This window comes from Nansenia antarctica (assembly GCF_963989245.1).
Source record: "Nansenia antarctica genome assembly, chromosome: 5".
In the NCBI taxonomy this organism is placed as follows: Eukaryota; Metazoa; Chordata; class Actinopteri; order Argentiniformes; family Microstomatidae; genus Nansenia; species Nansenia antarctica.
In genome coordinates, this window is record NC_137690.1 from 25,758,241 (window position 1) to 25,780,153 (window position 21,913).

Genomic DNA, 21,913 nt, shown 5'->3' on the forward strand with positions numbered 1-21,913 from the left:
TAAATATTTTTCATTAAAAAAAAAAATCTGTTTTTTATGTGAAGCTACTTTTTGTGTCTGAAGCTACTTTGACTTCACGTAACAAGTTGACCAGAATGTGACGATCTGAACTCTGTTGTGTTGCAGGTGAAGAGTAGGAGCACGAGGAAGAGCACCAAATGCGTTTGGAAGAGCGCAAAGAAGAGCGCCAAATACGTTAGGAAGAGCGCAAAGAAGAGCGCCAAGACTGATGCAGGTGAGAGTTTTCTGTTGACTTCTCCCTGTAGACTTCTATAACTTCTATGTTGAAGACTTGGTTTGATGAGAAGAAAAAATGTCTTTCATTCCTATTAAACATCCGATCACAGACAATGATAATGACTCGAACATCAATCCAATATCCACATGCTAACATTCATTATGAATGCATGGCCATACATATCATTTTGAATGCAAGACTGGGAAATGGCTCCATCATGGTATGCTAGTGTGAATATTGTAAACAAAACCATTGATTGTCTTAATGTACTACAGACTATATTTCATAGCTGGCAATAAAACCCCAGAATCCTCTCTGTTTGGTTCTTTTAGCTCCTTCTGTGATGTCCTCTGCTTCCGGAACGAAGAGTGAGGACAGAGGAGCAGTAATCAAGCTGCTGGCGGATCAGGACTCCTTCCCCATCCTGATGAAGTTCATGAAGGGTCTCACTGATGAGTCAGTATTATGCGCTCTACTGTATCTATGCTCCCTATCAAATCAAATCAAATCAAATTTTATTTGTATAGCGCATTTCTTACAAGATGCAACTCAATGCGCTTCACACAATGAAAATGTTCAGTCAATCAGTCAATCAATCAATCAATACTGACAGAGCCGCGAGCAGGCAAAAGTAAAAAAACTGTATACTATGTAGCCAGGAAAAATTCCCTTGCAGCCCTCTACCAATAGAGCGACTACTAGCCAGTTTGCTTACCAGTACCCAGCGGTCCCCCAGGGGAGGCCAGGACCACCGGCACAAAGCAAGCAAGCAAGGGCAAAAACCTGTACACCATGTATCCAGGAAAAATTCCTTGCATATTATCGGCGTACACACTGTCCATACATTTTGTGTTGTATTTGCATCGTTCTGCATCCAGTATGGTCACAGGTCCTGCCAAAAGAGAAACTTAAGCACAGTTATGATGCAACAACACAATAGAGACAATAAAGATGACAGCAATACAACCTGATGGTGGTCCTGGTACACCCTTGTACCGGTTCCAGTACTGCTCTAGGTGCTATTTGGAGCTGACAGTGCCTCATCAGCACTCGGGTCCATTTTCCTGTCAACACAAATCTCAAAAACACGAGTATGGTGTAATGGCCTAGTGATCCTAGTTCTATAATGTCCAATGTCTCCCTTAGTATCAAAAGGCGACATTGAATAAGTAGGTTTTGAGGTCACGCTTAAAAATGTCCTGAGTTTTAGACAACCTCAGGCCCTCAGGTAGGGTGTTCCACAATCTAGGAGCATATATGCTAAAAGCTGATCCTCCAAATCTCTTTGTCCTAGCCTCTGGCACTATTAAAAGTTCCGTGCCACTAGACCGTAGGGGTCTAGCTGGTGTGTATCTTATGAGCATGTCCACCATGTAATTGGGTGCATCACAGTGAAGTGATTTATAAACTAGTAAAAGGATCTTAAAGTCTATTCTATGACTGACAGGGAGCCAGTGTAGTGATCTCAAGACAGGTGTGATGTGCGCTCTCCGTTTGGTCCTAGTAAAGACACGAGCAGCAGCATTTTGAACCATTTGTAGTCTATTTATCATTTTTTTGGGGAGACCTGTCAGGAGAGCCTTACAGTAATCTAGCCTACTAGTAACAAACGCATGCATTAATTTTTCAGTGTCTGCCTGGGAGAGAAATGATTGTACCTTAGTGATGTTTCTTAGATGGTAGAAGGATGTTTCTATACACACCCAATATTTTGCACCCTGCGCATAAACAGTACAACAAGTGTGAGCCAAGACCAAAACAACTGAAAATGTTGACTTGTTTCTTTACCAGGCAGTGGACGGTGATCCATGACGGCATGACAGACCCTGTAAGTGTATTTGATGTGTGTAAACCCACCAGTACCGTTGTTTCACAACTTTGTTTATCCTGTGTTGTATGTCCTATGAATGGATTTCTCAGCATGTATATTATGTGTATCAAAGCAAGGCTTTATAATTGACCTGTCTTTAGTGTTCGAGAACACACTATAAATATGTTCTGTCATTGAAGGTAAGTGTCCCGCCTCCAGCCCCAGGACAGGAGGGCATTGAGGTTGCCCACGACGATGGACACAGCAGAGGTAAGTCAACATGTAGAACACATCGACCAAGGACATACTAACCATACTAATGAAGTATTCTATTCTGTAGCTATAGGCCTGGTGAAGCTCATATGAACTCTCTCTCCTCTCTCTAGCGGCCAGCCCAGTGACAGCTGTGACGACGCCTTGTGAGGGGAGTGGAGCTTCAAAGCCCAAGAAGCGTTCCCTCCTCCAGCGGATTCTCAAATCTGTGAGGAGCCTTGGCAGCTGCTGTCTCAGCATGTATATTATGTGTATCAAAGCAAGGCTTTATAATTGACCTGTCTTTAGTGTTCGAGAACACACTATAAATGTATGTATTCGGTTGTTAAGTCTGACGTCAAACGTGACGTTTAGCAATTTCCGGGTCCAAACCAGAAATTCCCTCCACCAGAGTACCAGTGTACTACAGAGGTAGAATGACAGTTCAATCGTTTTTTAGACTCAGATCTATTCATACAACAAGGGACACAGCACTTTCCCGTTTTTCCCATATTTGTCAGCGTCTTTGAGCCTCGGAAAAGCGCCATATAAATATAATGAATTATTATTATTACTGAGGCATTTCGAAGACAGCGCCTCAGCCACCTTTGGACCCAGAAACACGTCACGACTAGTGCACTGTATTCTAATGGCTCATAGATAGTGTTATTGAATTCTTGCTTACACGACTGCATATTAAGCCTCACAGGAATGTCTTTGCAGGACTCCCAGAGCAAGCAGAGTGGATACAGTATGCACCAGCTCCAGGGGAACAAAGAGTTTGGCAGCGAGAAGAAGGGCTATCTGATGAAGAAGAGTGATGGGTAGGTGGCCTGATGAAGATTGTCAAAAGCCAATCTTTAGTCTAATCCTTGAAATAAGCTTAATCAAGGTCTAGCATATCAGCCCTCTATGGACCATTGGTAACAACTTCATTTGTGGTCGTTGTTGCCACGTTTTCATGTTGCTGCCACATAGATTAGGTGATAAAAAAGTACAACAATTATTACTTGATATGTTTGTCACCTAGGTTACGAAAGGTCTGGCAAAGGAGGGAGTGTTCAGTAAAGAGTGGCTTCCTCACCATCTCACATGCCACAGTGAGTACTACATCACCCATAATCCATAACTACAGCAACGCACGCACGCACGCACACACACACACACACACACACACACACACACACACACACACACACACACACACACACAGAGTGATTTATGTTTCTTCTCTGTAAAGTGGCCATACCACCTCAGGAGGGTGTGGGTGGGTGCAAAGGGTTGTAGATATACCCACAATAAAAGGACTATTACTTCATAGCATATAGCTTTCATTGGCTAAGCTCATTCATTTCTTAATATTCTCTTCCTGTCATTTAGTCCAATAAGCAGCCAGTGAGACTGAACCTGCTCACCTGTCAGGTCAAACCCACCGGGGAGGACAAGAAATGTTTTGACCTCTTCTCCCGTAAGTCACAACACTACTGGTAGTTCTTGACTTGACTCAATTGAAAAGGACTAGGATCACAAACCGGCACAGCACAGTTGAGGAGCTTAGAATGATAAGGTTCTATCTCCGTTTAGGGTAGTTCAGAGATATTGAGCGTCAAAGTTTTTACATTCCATTATGTTTTGTGAGATGGAACCTTTGTATTTTATGAATTACTAAGTAAAAAATGTCAACATTTTAAAAAAAATAACACCACACAGGCATTAATAAACACCTAATGGATCAGATTATGTAAAAAACTAAATGTTGACAAAAATGGAGATATAATTCTAACGTCACGAGTTGATGAGTGAGAGGTCACAGAGGACAACTTAACCCAAAAAAACCACATCTTCTACCTCAACAGTGATTACAGAGACAGTACCAAACTCGGCTAGGAGTTTTTTTTACAAAATGTTAATGTTTAGTGTCACAAGAGGTACAGTATAATGTTGCATAAACTAAACTGTGGGTCATCTTTCTCTCTCACACAGTTAATCGCACATATCACTTCCAGGCTGAGGATGAGCAGGAGTTTGTGATGTAAGATACTTACATATTTAAAAACGTATTTTAGTAGCCCAGGCTTTTGTTTAGTTAAACCAACCCTGAGTATGGTTGTGCTTAACCACAGGGTGACACTATTACACAGCTCATCTCAAGAAACATAGATACTGGAAATACCTTTTTTGTCCAAAGATCATGCATATCAGATTTTGTGCAGATCCACCCAGAAACTGGTCATTTTTATGGTGGAAGTGGGCATGATCAAAACATGAACCATACCATATCAAAACAACTCACTCTCACTGACCCATGTGTGTGTAGATGGATCTCTGTGCTGACCAACAGTACGGAGGAGGCTCTGAACATGGCGTTCCGTGGGGTGAAGGAGAGTACAGGGGGGGAGGACTCTGTGGAGGACCTGACCAAAGCCATCATAGAGGATGTGCTCCGCATGCCGGGCAACGAAGTGTGCTGTGACTGTGGCGCTGCAGGTAAGCCCAAGTGTGTGTTTGTGTGTGCATGTGTGCATGCGTGTCACAGAAAGAGAGAATCCAGCCCAAGACAGAGAAAGAGAGAAGCCAGCCCACAGCCCTCATAGGGTTTACCACGGTCATCAGACACATTCATACCCTGTCTGCTTCATGCTGCTGTACTGCACTGCTGCCTCTATTTCCTGAGGAGATGAATCCTCCTTCTCTATTCCACTTCCTGTGGCAGGTCTCCTCCCACCCTACTGCTACCCGGGCAGATCCCATCGCTCAGGCTTGTTGTGTATTCTCTTAATGCAGCAAAAAAAATGACGCAGCTCGACCCCCTCTCACTCTCACTAATTTTCTCTCTCTTTACCTTGCTCTCTGTCTCTCTCTATCTCCCCCCTTCTTTTGATTGTTAATGTGTTCAAATAGAAAGCAAAAAAACAGGAACACGTTCCATCAATGATAACAAGGGGATGATGATATACAATAATATCCCTCTCCCTCAGCCCCATCCCCCTCTTTTTAATATTATTGATGGTTACATTTTGTGAAATGATGCATTCAGCCATACAAATATGGTGTTACAAACTCCTTTGTATACCTTTTGATTAATTATTTGTGATTAATTTGTCTTTGTGTTGTGTGTGTGGTGCCATTATTCAGTGCTTTCAAGGGCTTGATATCAAGTCAAAATGGACTTGATATCAAGTCAAAATGGACCGTGCGCCCTCTTGTGTTTAAATAATGTAACTGCTTTGGTCTCCCTCCACAGAGCCTAAGTGGCTGTCCTCTAACCTGGGCATCCTGACCTGACCTGAGTGCTCTGGGATCCACAGGGAGATGGGCGTCCACATTTCCCGCATACGGTCTATGGAACTGGACAACCTAGGGTCTTCCGAGCTCTTGGTATATTACATTTTTCTGTATTTTAATTAGATAATCTTTACTTTACTATCCTGCCTAGAGACCTAGTAACTAGTCGAAATTTAAATAGCTTTTATTAAACAATCATTTTAAGCAGTAGAGACAGTATGCCTGCTCTAAATTATGGAATTGTAGAGGTGGACTTGTGGATGTGTAGTTTTATTTGATTTGATTTGTCTTTTCTCTCTCCTTAGCTGGCCAAGAACATAGGGAACAGTAGTTTCAATGACATCATGGAAGGGAACTTGCCGAGTCTCTCACCAAAGCCCACTCCGTCAAGTGACATGTGAGTCTCTACATAATCAGATTCCAGTCGGTTGAAGACACTGAGTTCAATAGGGTCTGTTGACTTTGACCACTGTCACGTCACTGTAATTGTTGCCAATGCTAGAGGGTCACTTTTAGAATGTTCTTGTCCCACTTTGGACCCCTGCTTTTTACACGGTACTGTGTTGTTGCCAGGTTTCATTTATCATTTGTGTGACTTGATGTGAACGTATTCTAACATACTGTACAGAATGCAGAACCTTTATAGAATACATGCTAAATATGGCAACATCATAGCCATGGAGATTTTAAACACGAAATAGTGTAGAAACCAACTATATTATTTTCTGTGGCAGGACGGCAAGGAAGGAGTACATCTACGCTAAATATGTGGATCATAAGTTTGCCCGTCAGACCGGTGCCACGGTAACGGGCAAGCTGGCCGAGCTGTACGAGTCGGTCCGCTCCCGAGATCTGCTGCCGCTGGTCCAGGCCTACGGCGAGGGGACGGAGCTGATGGAGCCGCTACCTGAGGCAGGGAAGGTGAGGACCCCTCTCACCGCTGAGGCGGTCCAGGCTGAGGCCAAAGGAAAGAAGAGGTCCAGGTTCCTCAAGTTCCTCCCCAAGTTCAGCCAGCTCAAGGCCGGCTTCAAGGTAAACCAGATGTTACTATACTTCATACATTCCTGTCCGAGTTTGACATTTAATAGTCTCTGTAAACATTAAGACCGTTCAATGTTTGATCTTATAGATCTGTCATCTATTACGGTTTCACCAACTGCAGTCACAAATGTGCCCCTTAGGCTTGACGACTGGTATAGGAAAGATAGCAATGAAAGTAAAAATGCACTTTAGCTATGAGAGCTGTACCAACTGTAGCCCATTGTGCGCATATACGACATATAAACGATACGTTTCTTTTCACTGTTTTCAATCCCTCATCGCTATATTCAATGCCAAAACCAGAATTAATAACCCCACAACACAGATTTGTAGCAATCCAGGGCTTCCTCAAACTGTTGCCATGTTCTCAACTCTGAACAAACATTTGAGCAAGAAGCAACTGCGTTCCAGACCAACTCCACCTCCGACTTTGAATGAAAAGCAGGATAAACCGAAAACCCGCACAGTTCACTAGTGTATTGAACCGTGGAAGGCGAACCGTACCGTCCGATATAAAACCGAGAACCGTTGCACCCCTACTGACTACCCTGTCTCACCCTCCCTCACACCACCTGACTACCCTGTCTCACCCTCCCTCACACCACCTGACTACCCTGTCTCACTCTCCGTCACACCACCTGACTACCCTGTCTCACCCTCCCTCACACCACCTACCCTGTCTCACCCTCCGTCACACCACCTGACTACCCTGTCTCACCTTCCCTCACACCACCTGACTACCCTGTCTCACCCTCCCTCACACCACCTGACTACCCTGTCTCACCTTCCCTCACACCACCGGACTATCCTGTCTCACCCTCCGTCACACCACCTGGTTATCCTGTCACACCCTTCCTCACACCACCAGCTGTCTCATCACTGCCTCTTTTTTATTATTTTTTCAATTCCAGCCTCATCATCTTCTCTTTCACCCTGGCTGAACATTGGGTGATAATGGATTGGAATGCCTTTGACTTGGTTTATCTGATAACAGGTTAACAGTATCAGACGAGACCTAAATACTTTTGCTCTGCTAACTGCTAATGACAACGCTTGCCTTCCTCAAGGCCTATCTATGTCAGCAACCTGCTCTTCTGGATCTTCTGAATTCTTCGTTCAAGCAGTTGACGCGCCTAATCAGACCTCTGTTTGCTGCTTGCAGTGTTACCCATACGTCGGCGAGACTGTGGTGGGCCGTGATCGACAATATTTTAGCTGAGACTGTGGTCGACCCGCCACAGTCTCACAGCATCCTGTGGGAAACACTGGCTTTACAGTACTGCAGTCGGGGTCGTATGATGGAATGAGATGTTGTCACAAGATAATGAAGCCACAGCCTTTTATAGGACTCTGTAGCTGCCACCTGCTTCTGTCAGGGGAGGGAATGCTTGTCCGTCTGCCAAGTGTATTGTCTGTCTGTCTGCAAGCAATTAGCCCTCTGCTGGCACCGCTTCTCACTGTTAAACCAGACAGCCAGACAGGCAACTTGTCAGCCCGTGTCATTTCCGTCTACTGTCAATTCCTTCCCATTCCCAAAAAGTCAATTTTTAAAGTTTGGTAGACAAGACACTGAGACTAGCCTTCTGTTGGTCAGAAACTTACCGTTAGCCTTGTTCGCAGAGCGCCAGGCTAACCAGGTGCAAGCGTCAGTGTATGTGTGGATCTTATTACCCTCACACAGTGACAAAACATATAGGGTGTAATGTGTCAAAGGTAGAGAAACAATCATTAGACTTTAAGGTATGTGGTGCTTGGATCATCTCATAATTTGTGTGAAGAATCATCATCAAACATACGTGTCTACATAAGGCTACATGGCTACAATAAATGCAGCCTACTATTATTACACATTGATCACTCATTACGTTTTCAGCCTATTCTCTTTATGATATCATCAGCTGCCTTGGCTCACTTTCTAGTCTAGGTTATACATGTAGCCACCAAAACATAACAAAGGCTTATAGCCTGCAAGTGCACACCAACCCTCGACGTATCAGTTCTGCGTGCCTCAGTAGTAAATCCTCTTTGCGTAGCCAGTGCTCAAGCAGCTTAGCAGCCAGACCTCTCCCGTGTCAACCAGGTAGGGGTCATGTCAGCGCGCAGGCACGTCACCATTGGAGAGCAGGGATGAGGTAGAGTTCAGGGAGACGGAGAGAGAAAGTGACAAGAAGAAAGAAAGATCTGGGATTACAGCCAAGCTGTAAATGGCATTCGGAGATCCTGGAGGGAGAGGGAGACACCTCTTCTGTGACTGGGGTTGGTGCCGGCTAGGACTAGGCTGGTGGGGCTGCAGGGTGTATGACAGAAATGAAGGCTGACTTGGGGATGGAAACAGTTCCTTGACGAGTAGTGGCGTGACTAGTGGCGTAGTAGTGGTACTGCACTGTTACTTTTCAGAGGTCATTGGGGCTAGAGGGACTTTGGTTTGTTGTGCAGGTTTCAGTCAGAACTTGGAACAACTGAAGATAGAGGATAGTTGATCTCCAAGCTCTAACTGTTGAAATGCTGTACATTGCACCTTGACTTGAAGTGATGTGTAGTGCCTACCTGCTGTGTTTTGATTTGATCTCATTAACAAACTGTTTATCTCCCACCCCCCACAGGTCCCTCTCCTCCTTCCCTCCCCTGCCCCCCCCCCCGCCGGTGGCTGCCAAGTTGCCATGGAGAACTCGTCTGTGGCGTCGGCGTCCTCGGAGGCCGGCAGCACACTCTGGCAGGAGATCGAGGAGCTGGAGCGCTTCATCGACAGCTATGTGTTGGAGTACCAGGTGCAGGGCCTGCTGAGCGACAAGAACGAGAACGACGGAGACGTGGACAAGCCCCAGTCTCATGTCACCCAGGTTAGCGAATGTTTAAGTCCCAGTCCCATATCACTCAGGTTAGCTAATGCAGGGCTCTCAAGTCTCACGCATTGGGCGTGAGACACACGCATTTCAACCCGTTCACACGCTCACACGCCACACCTTGTCTCACGTCCAATGCGTGAGACTTGAGAGCCCTGCTAATGCTAAAGCCACAGTCTCACATCTCTCAGGTTAGCTAATGCTAATGGTAAAGTCCCAGTCCCATATCACTCAGGTTAGCTAATGCTAAAGCCACAGTCTCACATCTCTCAGGTTAGCTAATGCTAATGCTAAAGCCACAGTCCCACATCTCTCAGTTTAGCTAATGCTGAAGCCACAGTCCCACATCACTCAGGTTAGCTAATGCAACAGTCACAGTCGCTAGGCTAACCAGACCCAAGCCTTTATGAGTGGATCATATTACATGATCTCACACAGTGAGATTAAAACATATAGGGCGTAGTGTGCGGATAAGAGCATTAGCACTTAACCTCTCATCTCTCAGGTTAGCTAAGGCTAATGCTGTCGCTAAAACCACAGTCCCACATCTCTCAGGTTAGCTAAGGCTAACTGTAGCTATACTGTACCACTACAAGACTGCTACAGTAGAGCGCACCAATACTCTGCTATTCCGTGCTTTTGTCAGGCTAAACCAGATATATCAACAGCTAAGTTCTATTTACTGGCAATATAGTTTAAAGTTGTAGTAGACAGGTTATTTTTCATTCAAATATTGCCAAACGACCCTGGTATATCTGTAGCAGTTTGGCACCTAGTGCCTACTGCCAACCAAAATGTGCTTACGTACACAGAAAACTGGGGTAGAGAACCTCATGGGAGGTCTTGTCAGCTGAGCACTCACAAAATAGAGGTGCTAAAATTAGGAGATGAATTGACCAGAAGTGCAGTCCAGAATGATGGAGAAGGTGAGATGTGCAAACCCCATCTGTAGCAACCGTGGCATGCGGACCATGCCTTTGACTTAGCTCACAATGGAAAGTAGTGTTGTTCCGATACCGATACTAGTATCGGCATGGCCACCGATACGCACAAAAATGCTGGTATCGGTATCGGCGAGTACTTTACAAAAACGTTAAAAAATAAATAAAAAATTTACAAAAACTTTACGAGTTTTACAAAGGTTTTGAGCAGTGCCAGACTAAGTGTTAGCAATAATTTTACATCGAGGTGAGTATGCGGCTCAAAAAACATGTTTTTTTGTTTTGTTTTTTCAAACGCCGTGGTATCGGATCGGTACTCGGTATCGGCAAGTACTGCACGGTCAGGTATCGGTATCGGTATCGGGATCAAAAAATGGTATCGGAACAACACTAATATACACAATCTCCTCTCATACACAGTGTTTTTAGGAGTTATGGTGTCTTACCAATTCCATTAATTATAGATAGATAGATAGATAGGCCTATCACGTAAACATGTTACTTTTTTTGTAATACTTTCACAGAGCTCCAAGAAGAGCGAGAAGAAGGACAGCCCAGCCCCAGAGGAAGCAGAGGAGCCCAAGGCTGAAGGCTGCATCTGTAAGTCTACTGATTGGAAGATCCTTCTGCTGTAGGGTTGATACTGCATGAATAAGCTAATCCTCAACATTACTACAAGCACCAATACACTATGAGACTAAATGTAATCCTTGAAAAACCAAGAATTCTGTGTTACGTTAATGTCTCTCTCTCTCCCCCCCCCCCCCCCCTCCCTCCTGTCCCTAGCGGCCGTCTTCAGGAGGATGGCATCAGCCCTCAACCCCTTCAAGAAGACCTCCAGGAAGACCCAGAAGCCCACCTGAATGAGTCAATAAATGTTTGATTCTGTGCATTCAATCTATTGTATTCCTTGTCTTTTCTCATTTCACAGTTGGATTTAATCATCCACATTACCAGAGATCGGCTTTAAGGGCAGCCTTCATGGACCGGTGAAAACGTTCACACAGGCCATTGGCCTGTGGGTGGTAAGCCGTAGTGCGGTGGAGGGAGACACCCAGCTGCTGAGTAATGGAAGTCCATAAGCCAGAAGTGAACTGGGCCCCCCGATCAGAGGAAAGGTCTGAGGGGACCCCAAACCGGGAGACCCAGGTGCCGATGAATGCGCGGGCCACCTCAGCTGTGGTAGTCTCCGTCAGTGGGACGGCCTCTGGCCAACGGGTGGTCAGCACCAGAACAGCGAAGTGCGCTGCTGGACAAGGCCAAGTCCTTCCAGCCGATCCCTACCTCATGCCACAGCGTTCCTAAGGTACGTGTCCCGCCTGATCTTAAGGCAGCGGGGTATGTCTTTATCCGCCAAGACGCCCATCGAGCCCCTCTGCAACCGCCCTATGATGGTCCCTACCGGGTCGTGGAGACAGGCGACAAATCCTTTATTATCGACATGGGGGGTAGTAAGGAACGCATCTCGGTGGATCGCCTTAAGCCAGCTCATCTGGACTTGGACCGTCCCATCGAGGTGGCCCACCCGCCTCGCCGCGGTCGCCCCCCTGTTAAAACAGTCCCGACCCTAGCTCCTGCAGACCCCCTGCCCTGCCGTCCGAGGCCGGCCAAACGTCCGCCTGTTGTTTTTCCCCTGCCTCGGTCTCCTGTGCCTGCTCAAGGGCGCCAGAGTCGCTTTGGGCGAGTTATCAGAGTCCCTGACCGTTTTTTGGGGCCGGTTCTTGTGAATTCTGGGGGGACGTGTGTAGTGACCGCTCATTAGCGAGCAGAGTATTCGTAATTCACGGCGTTCCAGCCTTGTACAAAGCACTGTTGATATGTTTGTGTTTACTCCATCACCCAGGCTGCTTAGCGGGTGATATGACGGGATATAAGTGGGACGGAAATGAATGAATGTTGTTGTTGTCAGTACGCATGCAGAGAGTGAGAATAAAGCACATGATTGTTTTTCTACCGGCAAACCGACTACATCGTCCTGTTATTGCCGTCACTCCTACAACATAGCCTTTATTTATGTAAACCAGCTCCTTCCCTTCTTGTGATTTTTTTTTTTTAAGTTTTTTTTTTCTTCCCTTTCCTAACACCAGGGGAGCCACCCGTCCTAAATGTCGTTGTTTGGTACCTGTACTGTAGCAATGACAATAAAGTCCATTCATTCATTCAATCATATACAGTTTGTTTAACCCACCTGAATGAACGAGAATCATGGACTAGGTTTTAACATGAACGTTACTTGTGGCTTGTTTATTGAGGAACCGATGTCGCTCCACCAGTGTTGCCAGATTGGGCTACTTTTGGTCACACTTGGACGGGTGGATTCGGCAGCTTTTAGACTGGTTGGGCTGGAAATGGTCAAATCCCGTCTGGCAACCCTGCGCTCCACTACAGCGCTTGGCTGGTGGGGTGAGATGGAGCCGGGAGGATGTTGAGTTACCGTTGTGTGAAGTGGATAAAATCACCAACATGACACAACGTGACTCAGATTACATTTTCTGGGGATTTTTTTTTATTATTATTTTTGAATCCAGGTATGGCGAGTGCCATAGATTGCCATACCAAAACAAGGTCTATCGAGACACAGAGAGTGAGCCACGCACTTTTATTAATTAATGGATTAAAGAGCCGCACACAGACAGGCAAAGAGCCACACACAGACAGGCAAAGAGCCGCACACAGACGGGTTGGCCACCCCTGGACTAGATCCACTAGCTCCGCACTGCTACTGACATACGTTCTACTTAATCATCATGTCATCATGGCACATTTTCTTTATTATGCAGTGAGATACATACATGTGTGGTTTTATTCACATCGTGACACATACAACGGTTGGGATCCTAGATCATATTTGATTGTGGATGCGAAATCGACATATCGAATGTCCAAAATCGAATGTCCTCCTGATCATAGAAAGATTTACTACTAGAATCAGTACACATATCTTACCGCTAGACATCAGTTCTGTAATTCAGTATTTTATTTTGTTATTACACATTTCCTGAAATTAACGACTTACACGTTTGACAATCATATTCAAAATCATCAAGATAATGTTCCTCTTGAATAATGGCATTTGTAAAGAATAATGTGGGTTAGCTCTATGAATACATGTGAAATTTAATGTACATGCAGTCCCTAGTGAAACACATTTGATCCCTTTGCCTCTTCCCACCTCTTCTCTCTTGGTTTCCCAGACAAGTGTCTAACCTACACACACTGGTACATGTGGCAACAATCTCCTGGACGGCCTTCTGCACTCTTCACACGCCTGACGTGGGACCCAGGAGGGCAGGTTGTGGGTGCTTTGGGGCAATTCTCAAAATTGCATGTGCAAATAGCAGTTATTTGTGGGCAGCATTGATCAGGAGGAGTGAAGGGCTCAGTCAAGAAGGAATCAGCAGGGCAAGGTGGAGCTGGGATCTCAGGGCAGTGGACATTACTGCAGCGAGCTTTCTCTGACAGACACGCACGTGCACACACACACACACACACACACACACACACACACACACACACAGACCACATACACACACACACACACACACACACACACACACACACACAGGGGAGAAAGAGACTATGAGATAAGAATCCATAGCCATTTAGCCTCAAATCGCCTAAATCTCAGTAATTTGTCCTCTGCTGTTTTTGAAAAGTTGAAGATGCTCGATCAAATAGAGTTGGGATATCGCTATCACTACGGTTGTAATGTTGTTCAGTGAAACTCTAACTCTAACTCACCCCGCAGGTCTTCACACTGGTCTGGAGAGAGTCGTCGTATACGGATATCCTTCATTGAACACACACACTGGTCTCCCTGCAAATCACAGCCCCAACTCATATAGGGCTTGGGTACAGGCTCGGGTACAGGCTCGGGTTCACTCGGGTTCTCGTCCAACGGCTCATAATATCCGTACATCCGGACTATGAGGGGAGGAAGTTAATTGAATAAAGTTCAGCATTGAATCATACTACAAACCTCAGTCCAGTCCAGAGACATGATGGGCTTATATATATATTAATATATATTAATATATATATATTTCTTTTCTATTGCTTATGTATAAAGCAATAGAAAAGAAATAGCCAAACCAGGGAGGTATTTCACATGTCTGTATATACCGTACAGCACTCACCTTCCACTTCTTTTTGGCATGTTTCTGGATCATCGTAACCGTGGTGGCTATTGTAGCAGGTCTGTACGTTGTAGCAGTCACACACACCCGTCCTGATGCTGCAGCCCCACTTCCAGGGACACAGGGGGTCTTCCCAGGCATCCGCCGTCAGCCCTGGTAACTCTAGTAGACAGAGAACACAGACAGACAGGATGAGTTTAGTGGAATACGATGAAGGGAGAGAGGAAAAAGAGGGCAAGAGAAATGCTTTATTCCAAGGTCTGCCTCTAAACGTTAACTTTGTTCAACATTTGTGAACCATTTATCACCTGAAGCCTTGTATGAATCAATAACAATAGATCTGATGAACTTGCTCACTAATTAAAGGGTTACCAAATGATGTATCAATGTTTCTAAGCTAACTGTCATGAGGCGTTCAAATGAAATGTCAATGAAAAGAGACAATTTGCACACTCATTTTGATAAAGAAAAGAATACAACCTATCAGAGCAAGCTGGATCCGCTAACATAATCAACCCCTTTCATAACTGTTACTCAAAACCCAAATTCCACTCACAATATGTCTGGGCAATACCTCAATGTCAGCTCATAAGCTAGCTGTTATCATCCCAATCCTCTTACCTTTGCACACGCCGGTGTGGGGGGGTAAGGCAGGCTCGTGGCCCACGAACAGAGCGCAGCTGAGGTAAGTGTCGCAGTAACCCTTCTCCCATTGACGGCCCCCACACAGCTGGCCCCTCTGGCGGCCACACTGTTGGCAGCAGCCACACGGTTCTGTCATGTGTCTAGTTTTGCAGATACGCCGCACCCGGGGACACTTCACCTCCGAGCAGGGGGCGCAGAACGGGTAGAAAGGGGGAGCTACAGAACAGGAGATACAGATACGATCAAGGCAATGTACTGCATATCGTACTTTGGGGAGCATGGCGCGTTCTGGCCTGCAGGTGGAGCCAGACTGGTGGAGGGTGGATAACAGGCTGATTACGGACAGGTGTTAGTAATCAGACTCGTTATCCAACTGGTCTATTTAACCTGTGTGTGTTTGTTCCCACGAGAAACATGACAGGAAGCACCTGCTGAGTGCGAGAGAGAGGCAGTGACGGAGCGACGGCCAAGCGACACCGAAAGGGAAGTGGGAGAGAGGAGGCGGAGCCTCAGTCGGCTGTCGCGCTGCATTTATTTATTGCACTTAAAGACTATTATTGAATACGCCAGCACACCCGAGGGAAGGGGTGCTGAGCTGCTGCCACGGTGTACCAAATAAAACATTCCATTTCTACACCGTTCCTCTGTGTCGACCTCCCTCTGTGCCTAGAGACCTTTACACATACTGTATGTTGAAGGCACTGACAAGTACTTATTTGACTCTCTTCCTCACCCTGCTTCCCTCTGGGAGAAGGTTGCGGCTGCCTAAAACAGTAAAGGCCCGCCACAGGCTCAGTTATTTCCCCTCAGCCGCCAGGCTGCTAAATGACTCTGGCTTCCCCCTACCCTCCGCCCCCAAGTCTGCTCGGGACTGAATATGCACTGGACCTTTGAAAAAGTCTGCACTGCACTTATATATATATATAGCACTATTCACTGCAATGTCTGTCCTGTGTTGTCCTGTTTTTGCATTTGTTTTTGTTCATGTATACATGGGAAAAAAGCATAAACGCACCTACTGTAATGCCAAAACAAATTCCTATATGTGTCAAGCATAATGGCAATACACGTTATCTGAATCTGAATCTGAATCTGAATCTCTTATCCAGGCATAAGAAAACTATTTCAACAAACACTTGAGAGGGACAGTAAACAGTTGAGTCAACACACAATACATCAAGTACGGCTGGTATTTGACAGTGGTGCTGGAAAGTGGGGAAAAAAATTGAAAAAGAAAAAAGAAAGCAGTTCAAAAGCAACCAATTATTCTCCAAAAACAAATGATGATTGAGGAAAGATGGGAGACTCACAGATGCAGACTGCCTCCTCGCCGTACGTATCTGTAGAGCTGTTAGAAACACAGGCGAGGCCAGCTTCACAATGGCCCGCAGTCGACCCGCTGCATTTCTGCCCTTTACCCAGAGTATACTGCCCCACTTGCAGTGAGGGGCAACAACAGCCTAACAGTAGTGCCCAGAAGCCCAGGAAAAACCAAGCCATGGTTCTATGATTCTTAATTCCAAATGCACCACCGCCTGAGGTTGAAAAGGAGCTTGAGCCCCTTTTAGAGGCTTCTGAATGTTTCCAGTTCCTCCCACTGTCCTGCAGCCAGATTCTTGACCAACCATATCTGCCCGAAAATCAGCCAAGTACATACTCCCCTCTGGCTCCCTCTCTCTCTCTTTATCTCTACAGTCTACATGTAAACAGATTCTATTCAAACTATTTGGAACAGGATTTCACAACATCAACTTCCTTACGTAACATTGGTTCGATAGTGTAACCATACTGCACACCAAATTACATATCTGTCGCAAAGTTACAGATTTTGTGATATTAGAATCTATAATCAATCAATAAACAATCCTCTAATTAATGGAGAGTGAATGGGCAAGTGTGAGCATTGCTGGAATGTGTCATAATGAGGAGAGAGGAGCACAGGAAAGGAGGGGAGGGGAGCGGGCCCGGAGAGAACACAGAGCAGCCGCAGACACCACAGCCAAGAGACACCGTCATGAACAAAGCACTTCTCTGTCTGACTGAAAGGCTCACTCTTCCTCAAACAAACACACACAGACACACACACACACACATCATTTAGCTTTTTGGATTACAAATACACAAGATCTGACACACCTTGCAGATGAGACGGAGACAAACAGAAAAGGAGAAGAAACAAGGAAGGAACAATGACAATAACCAGAGAGAGGAGAGACTGATTAATTAGCAGAAAAACTAGCATTTAATAAGCCAGCCATCAATGGGAACAGTGAAAAAGAATAGCATACAAATCCCAAAAAGTATAAAGTTTCAATTTATTACTTATTTTAAGCCATTTAAAAAATATCTACTGTACAAAGGTGTTACAAAGATTTAACTGAAAGTGCAGAAGTCAGTTATAGTGAGTGTTTTGAATCAAACATTTTGTTATACAGGGAACACCAAACCTAACTAAACAACACTGTTGGACAGGGCCCAGTAGAATACAATACAGTACTTCCATAAAAACTTTTTGTCACACAAAATGGCATAATTGTTTCTCCGTGACATGAAATTAGTAAGCAAATACATCACGTACATACACGTTTAATAAAACGATATTAGAAGAAGCCGTTTTTAAGATACACAGTGTATTCTCCTCTGTAACAACTCAATCATCATAAACAAATTTGTTCAACAGTTCCCTTCAGTGACAGTAGGCTACTGCTATGATGCGTGACACTGTGGCCTGTTGCAAGTGGGAATGTTTGTTTAAATGTCAATAAAGTACAGTACAGTTCAAATGCCCAGTCTTGGAAAAGTATGTTCCAGAATAACCCTTTAACCATCGACACACAACCCTTTTTATGATCTTAATCTGTTTGTAAACCTGATTGTTAATAGTATTAGCTTGTTCCTCCTCTAGTTTATCAAGGCACAGTGACAGTAGATGAAGGAGATGCTGAACTACTGCCAAGAGGATAGTGTGAGAAAATAAATGGAGGACTGTTCTCACTGATTCAGTAACGTTCATAATGGCCTATTAACACAACCGTTAAGGTTCCCTGAGGATGACGTCCTGGAGTCTCTGTGCGATGGCCAGGGCCCGGGCCTGGGGACACGGGAGGAGGGGCAGACGTGGAGGTCCCAGAGCCAATCCTGACACCTCACTCATCAACTGCTTGTTTACAGTGAGATCGAACCCTGCACAAGCACACACACACACACACACACACACACACACACACACACACACACACACACAAACACACACACACACAGGAAAACAAATGACAACATGCCTAGACTCACAAGCCTACTAGTTTCAGCAGTAGTACCAGAGATAACACATGGGCCATAATGAATAGATCAGTGAATAAACATCCCAATAATAAACATCCCACTACAATTCCTTCCACTCACCCTGCTTCATTGCGTAGGCGAGGATATCTTGCACCTGGAACTGCAAAGGGAGATCATCAGTGAACGAGATTGACGGAGATACAATCAAATGAACAGATACAATGAAAACCCAAGTGAAGCTAAATGGAACCTGGGCGGAAGGCGTACCTGGATGGTCCTGGCCTGGGCGAGGTCCCCCTTCTCAAATGCTGACAAGAGGCTGTTCGCTCTCCAGCCCAGGTAGTTGTACGTGCTGGAGAGAGAGAGAGAGAGAGAAGAGAGAGAGAGAGAGAGAGAGAGAGAGGGGTACTGTATTCTACTGAAGGGAAGAGTTTGTGCCTATGCATATGAAGGAATCTGAATCTCCAGAATTGGTCCTGCATGTGGATGTCCTCTCATTGAACATCAGTCATACCAGTACTTAACTTGTTTGTTTGACCAAATATGTGTGTCTAAATATATATATATATATTGTGTCTAAATATGCATGTAACAGATGCTTAATGTCTATATCACCCTGTGTCCCTCTGGTAATTCTCTGCTAATAGTCTGATGCTGTCTGAGTGATTTGAGACAAATGGACCTTGTGCGTCAGAAGCCATGTTTTGGGAACACCCCGCGGGTGATGTTTGTGTTTTGTGAAAAAGAAAGAAGAAAAAAAAAAAGAAAAGTATTGTTTTTGTATATCTGTATCATCTGCCTTACTCTCAATAAAGTAAAAAAATAAATAAATCATGTATAGAGCTGCTCATTCTCCCATAGAAAGAAAAATGCCTGTTCTAGACTAAGTACTTCTTTTTGAACACTATGTAACACGGCACCTCCTTTGTATAAACCCCCAGGTTAAATAAAGAGGATATGTGACACGGTTGGCTGGAAAGGTCCGCATGACAGCAGTCCTCAAGTCGCGCAAATGACCAAAGAGCTTTCCGTTTTTTCCCCCTTCATATTATGAAGGTTTATGTGTTGAAGTGCCCACTGAATATAACAACAGTTTTAGGATCACATATTATGGGATGGGGACTGACCTGCCCACTGCCCCGTTGGCACCCATAGCCAGAGCTCCAAGAAGTTGCTGTTAAAAAGCAAAACAAATGTTCTTTAGTTTAGACAGACGATTGAGATTGAGAGATAACGTTTATTGCCACTATGCATTACACATATAGGAATTTGCTTCGTCACCACAGCAAGTGCGTTTATACTTTTTTCACATATCAAAAAACAGGACAACACAACAACAACACAGGACAGACAACAGTGCATTTGGATAGTGCGGTATAAAGTACAGTGCAGTGCAGAGTTTTTTTCAGTGAGTCCAGTTCAGTCCTGGGCAGACTTGGGGGCGGGGGGGGGGGGGGGAAGCCAGAGTCATTTAACAGCCTGGCGGCTGAGGGGTAGAAGCTGAGCCTGTGGCGGGCCTTAAGTGCCTTAGGCAGCCGCAACCTTCTTCCAGAGGGAAGCAGGGTGAGGAGGCCGTGGCCGGGGTGGAAGGGGTCAGCCATGATCTTCCTTGCCCTCCTCAGAGCCCTGGTGTCATGCAGGGAGTTGAGGGAGGGCAAGGGACAGCCGATCACCCTCTCTGCTGAACGTCGCACCCGCTGCAACTTGGCCTTGTCCTTGGTCGTTGCAGCAGGGAACCAGGTGATGATGGAGTGGGTGAGGATGGATTCTATGATGGCCGTGTAGAACTGGACCATCATGGACCTCGGCAGCCTGAGTTTCCTCAGCTGCCGGAGGAAGAACATCCTCTTCTGGGCCTTCTTTGTGAGGACCTCTGTGTTCTGCTCCCACTTTAGGTCCCGGGAGATGGTCATGCCTAGAAAGCGGCATGACTCCACGGAGGCCACCGGGGTACCTCCCAGCGTGATGGGAGGGGGCAGGGCTGCTTTCCTTCGGAAGTCCACCACCATCTCCACTGTTTTTAGAGCATTTAGCTCCAGATTGTTTAAACTGCACCATCTCTGCAGCCCCTCGATCTCACCCCTGTAGGCAGATTCGTCCCCCCCGGAGATGAGGCCCACCAGGGTGGTGTCGTCTGCAAACTTCAGGAGCTTGACCGAGGGGTGGCGGGAGACACAGCTGTTGGTGTAGAGGGAGAATAGTGCTGGAGACAGGACGCAGCCCTGCGGGGAGCCCGTGCTGGTGGTCCTGGAGCTGGAAATGCTCTTCCCCAGCTTCACCCGCTGAGACCTGTCAGTCAGGAAGTCCGTGATCCACCTGCAGGTGGAGACCGGCACCTGCAGCAGGGATAGCTGGTGCTCCAGGATGTGTGGGAGGATCGTGTTGAAGGCCGAGCTGAAGTCCACGAACAGGATCCTGGCGTAGTTGCCTGCAGTGTCTAGGTGTTCTAGTACGTAGTGCAGAGCCATGTTCACGGCGTCCTCCGTGGATCTATTGGCTCTGTACGCGAACTGCAGGGGGTCCAGCGCAGGATCCGTGATGAGCTTCAGGTAGGCCAGGACAAGGCGCTCCAGGACCTTCATGACGACGGAGGTCAGAGCGACGGGTCTGTAGTCGTTGAGGCCTGTGACCTTGGCCTTCTTGGGGACGGGGATGATGGTTGATGCCTTGAAGCACGCTGGGACGTGACACAGCTCCAGCGAGGCGTTGAAGATGTTGGTGAACACCGGGGCCAGCTGGTCGGCGCAGTGCTTCAAGACAGAGGGAGAGACGGAATCCGGACCAGCTGCCTTCCGGGGATTCTGCCTCTTAAACAGTCTGTTTACCTCTCGCACTGTGACAGAGAGAGGGGGTGGGGAAAGGGGGGTGGGGGTGGGCGGGGCGGGTGAGGAGGGGGGAGGGAGGGGGGAGGGAGGGGGGGGGAGGGGGGGGGAGGGAGGGGGGGGGGAGGGGGGAGGGAGGGGGGAGGGTGGGGGTAGCAGGAGGGACATTGGCCCCCCTGGGGGACGGGGGTGGTGGGTGTAGCCGGGGGGTGTGGAGGGAGAGGGCGGGGGTGGGCGGGAACCTCTCTTTCTCAAACCTACAATAGAACTCGTTCAGCTCGTTAGCGAGGGGGAGGTTGTCGGACATCAGCGGGGACCTGGGTTTGTAGTTGGTGATGGTCTTTAGGCCTTTCCAGACGGAGGCGGAATCCCCCTCAGAGAGCTGTTTCTGCAGCTTCTCCGAAAAGCGATGCTTCGCCTCCTTCACCGCTTTGGCGAACCTGTACTTGGCCTGCTTGACCCGGTCCACGTCCCCACATATTGTTGCACACTAACATAGCAATTCTGTAAGGATAAGACACAGTACAGAGTCTGAACTATGAAGAATGTCAAAGGGGACAGGGGGGGGGGGGGCATGCTTGGAAAGGCACTCAGCGATGAACTGGGCTTGCAGAGACA

At 46.4% G+C, this 21,913-nt stretch overlaps 1 protein-coding gene and 2 long non-coding RNA genes across 3 annotated transcripts; 2 read left to right on the forward strand and 1 right to left on the reverse strand.

Moving 5' to 3' along the window:
* Nucleotides 1–583: 583 nt before the first annotated feature.
* LOC308159169 lies at nucleotides 584–2,314 on the forward strand. Its single transcript, XR_013937474.1, has 3 exons — nucleotides 584–694; nucleotides 2,030–2,066; nucleotides 2,249–2,314. It is a non-coding gene; the product is annotated as an uncharacterized lncRNA (long non-coding RNA).
* Nucleotides 2,315–2,486: 172 nt separating this feature from the next.
* LOC308157511 lies at nucleotides 2,487–3,360 on the forward strand. The gene is made up of 3 exons (XR_013937452.1): nucleotides 2,487–2,529; nucleotides 3,024–3,124; nucleotides 3,331–3,360. It is a non-coding gene; the product is annotated as an uncharacterized lncRNA (long non-coding RNA).
* A 9,632-nt stretch (nucleotides 3,361–12,992) lies between these two features.
* Nucleotides 12,993–16,765, reverse strand: LOC308159332 (cysteine-rich motor neuron 1 protein-like). Its single transcript, XM_080533099.1, has 5 exons — nucleotides 16,502–16,765; nucleotides 15,168–15,407; nucleotides 14,547–14,708; nucleotides 14,152–14,334; nucleotides 12,993–13,865 (listed from the first exon to the last, which is right to left on the reverse strand). The coding sequence occupies exons 1-5, from the start codon at nucleotides 16,689–16,691 to the stop codon at nucleotides 13,618–13,620; spliced, it is 1,023 nt and encodes a 340-aa protein (XP_080389225.1). The 5' UTR covers nucleotides 16,692–16,765; the 3' UTR covers nucleotides 12,993–13,617.
* Between the last annotated feature and the right edge of the window lie 5,148 nt (nucleotides 16,766–21,913).

Coding starts and splice junctions, on each gene's coding strand:
- LOC308159332 (XM_080533099.1), bottom strand. CDS start 16,691: ATGGCTTGGTTTTTCCTGGGCTTCTGGGCACTACTGTTAGGCTGTTGT. Junction 15,408..16,501: donor CGAGGAGGCAGTCTGCATCT/GTGAGTCTCCCA, acceptor CCTGTTCTGTAG/CTCCCCCTTTCTACCCGTTC. Junction 13,866..14,151: donor CCAGTGTGAAGACCTGCGGG/GTGAGTTAGAGT, acceptor CGTGTCTGTCAG/AGAAAGCTCGCTGCAGTAAT.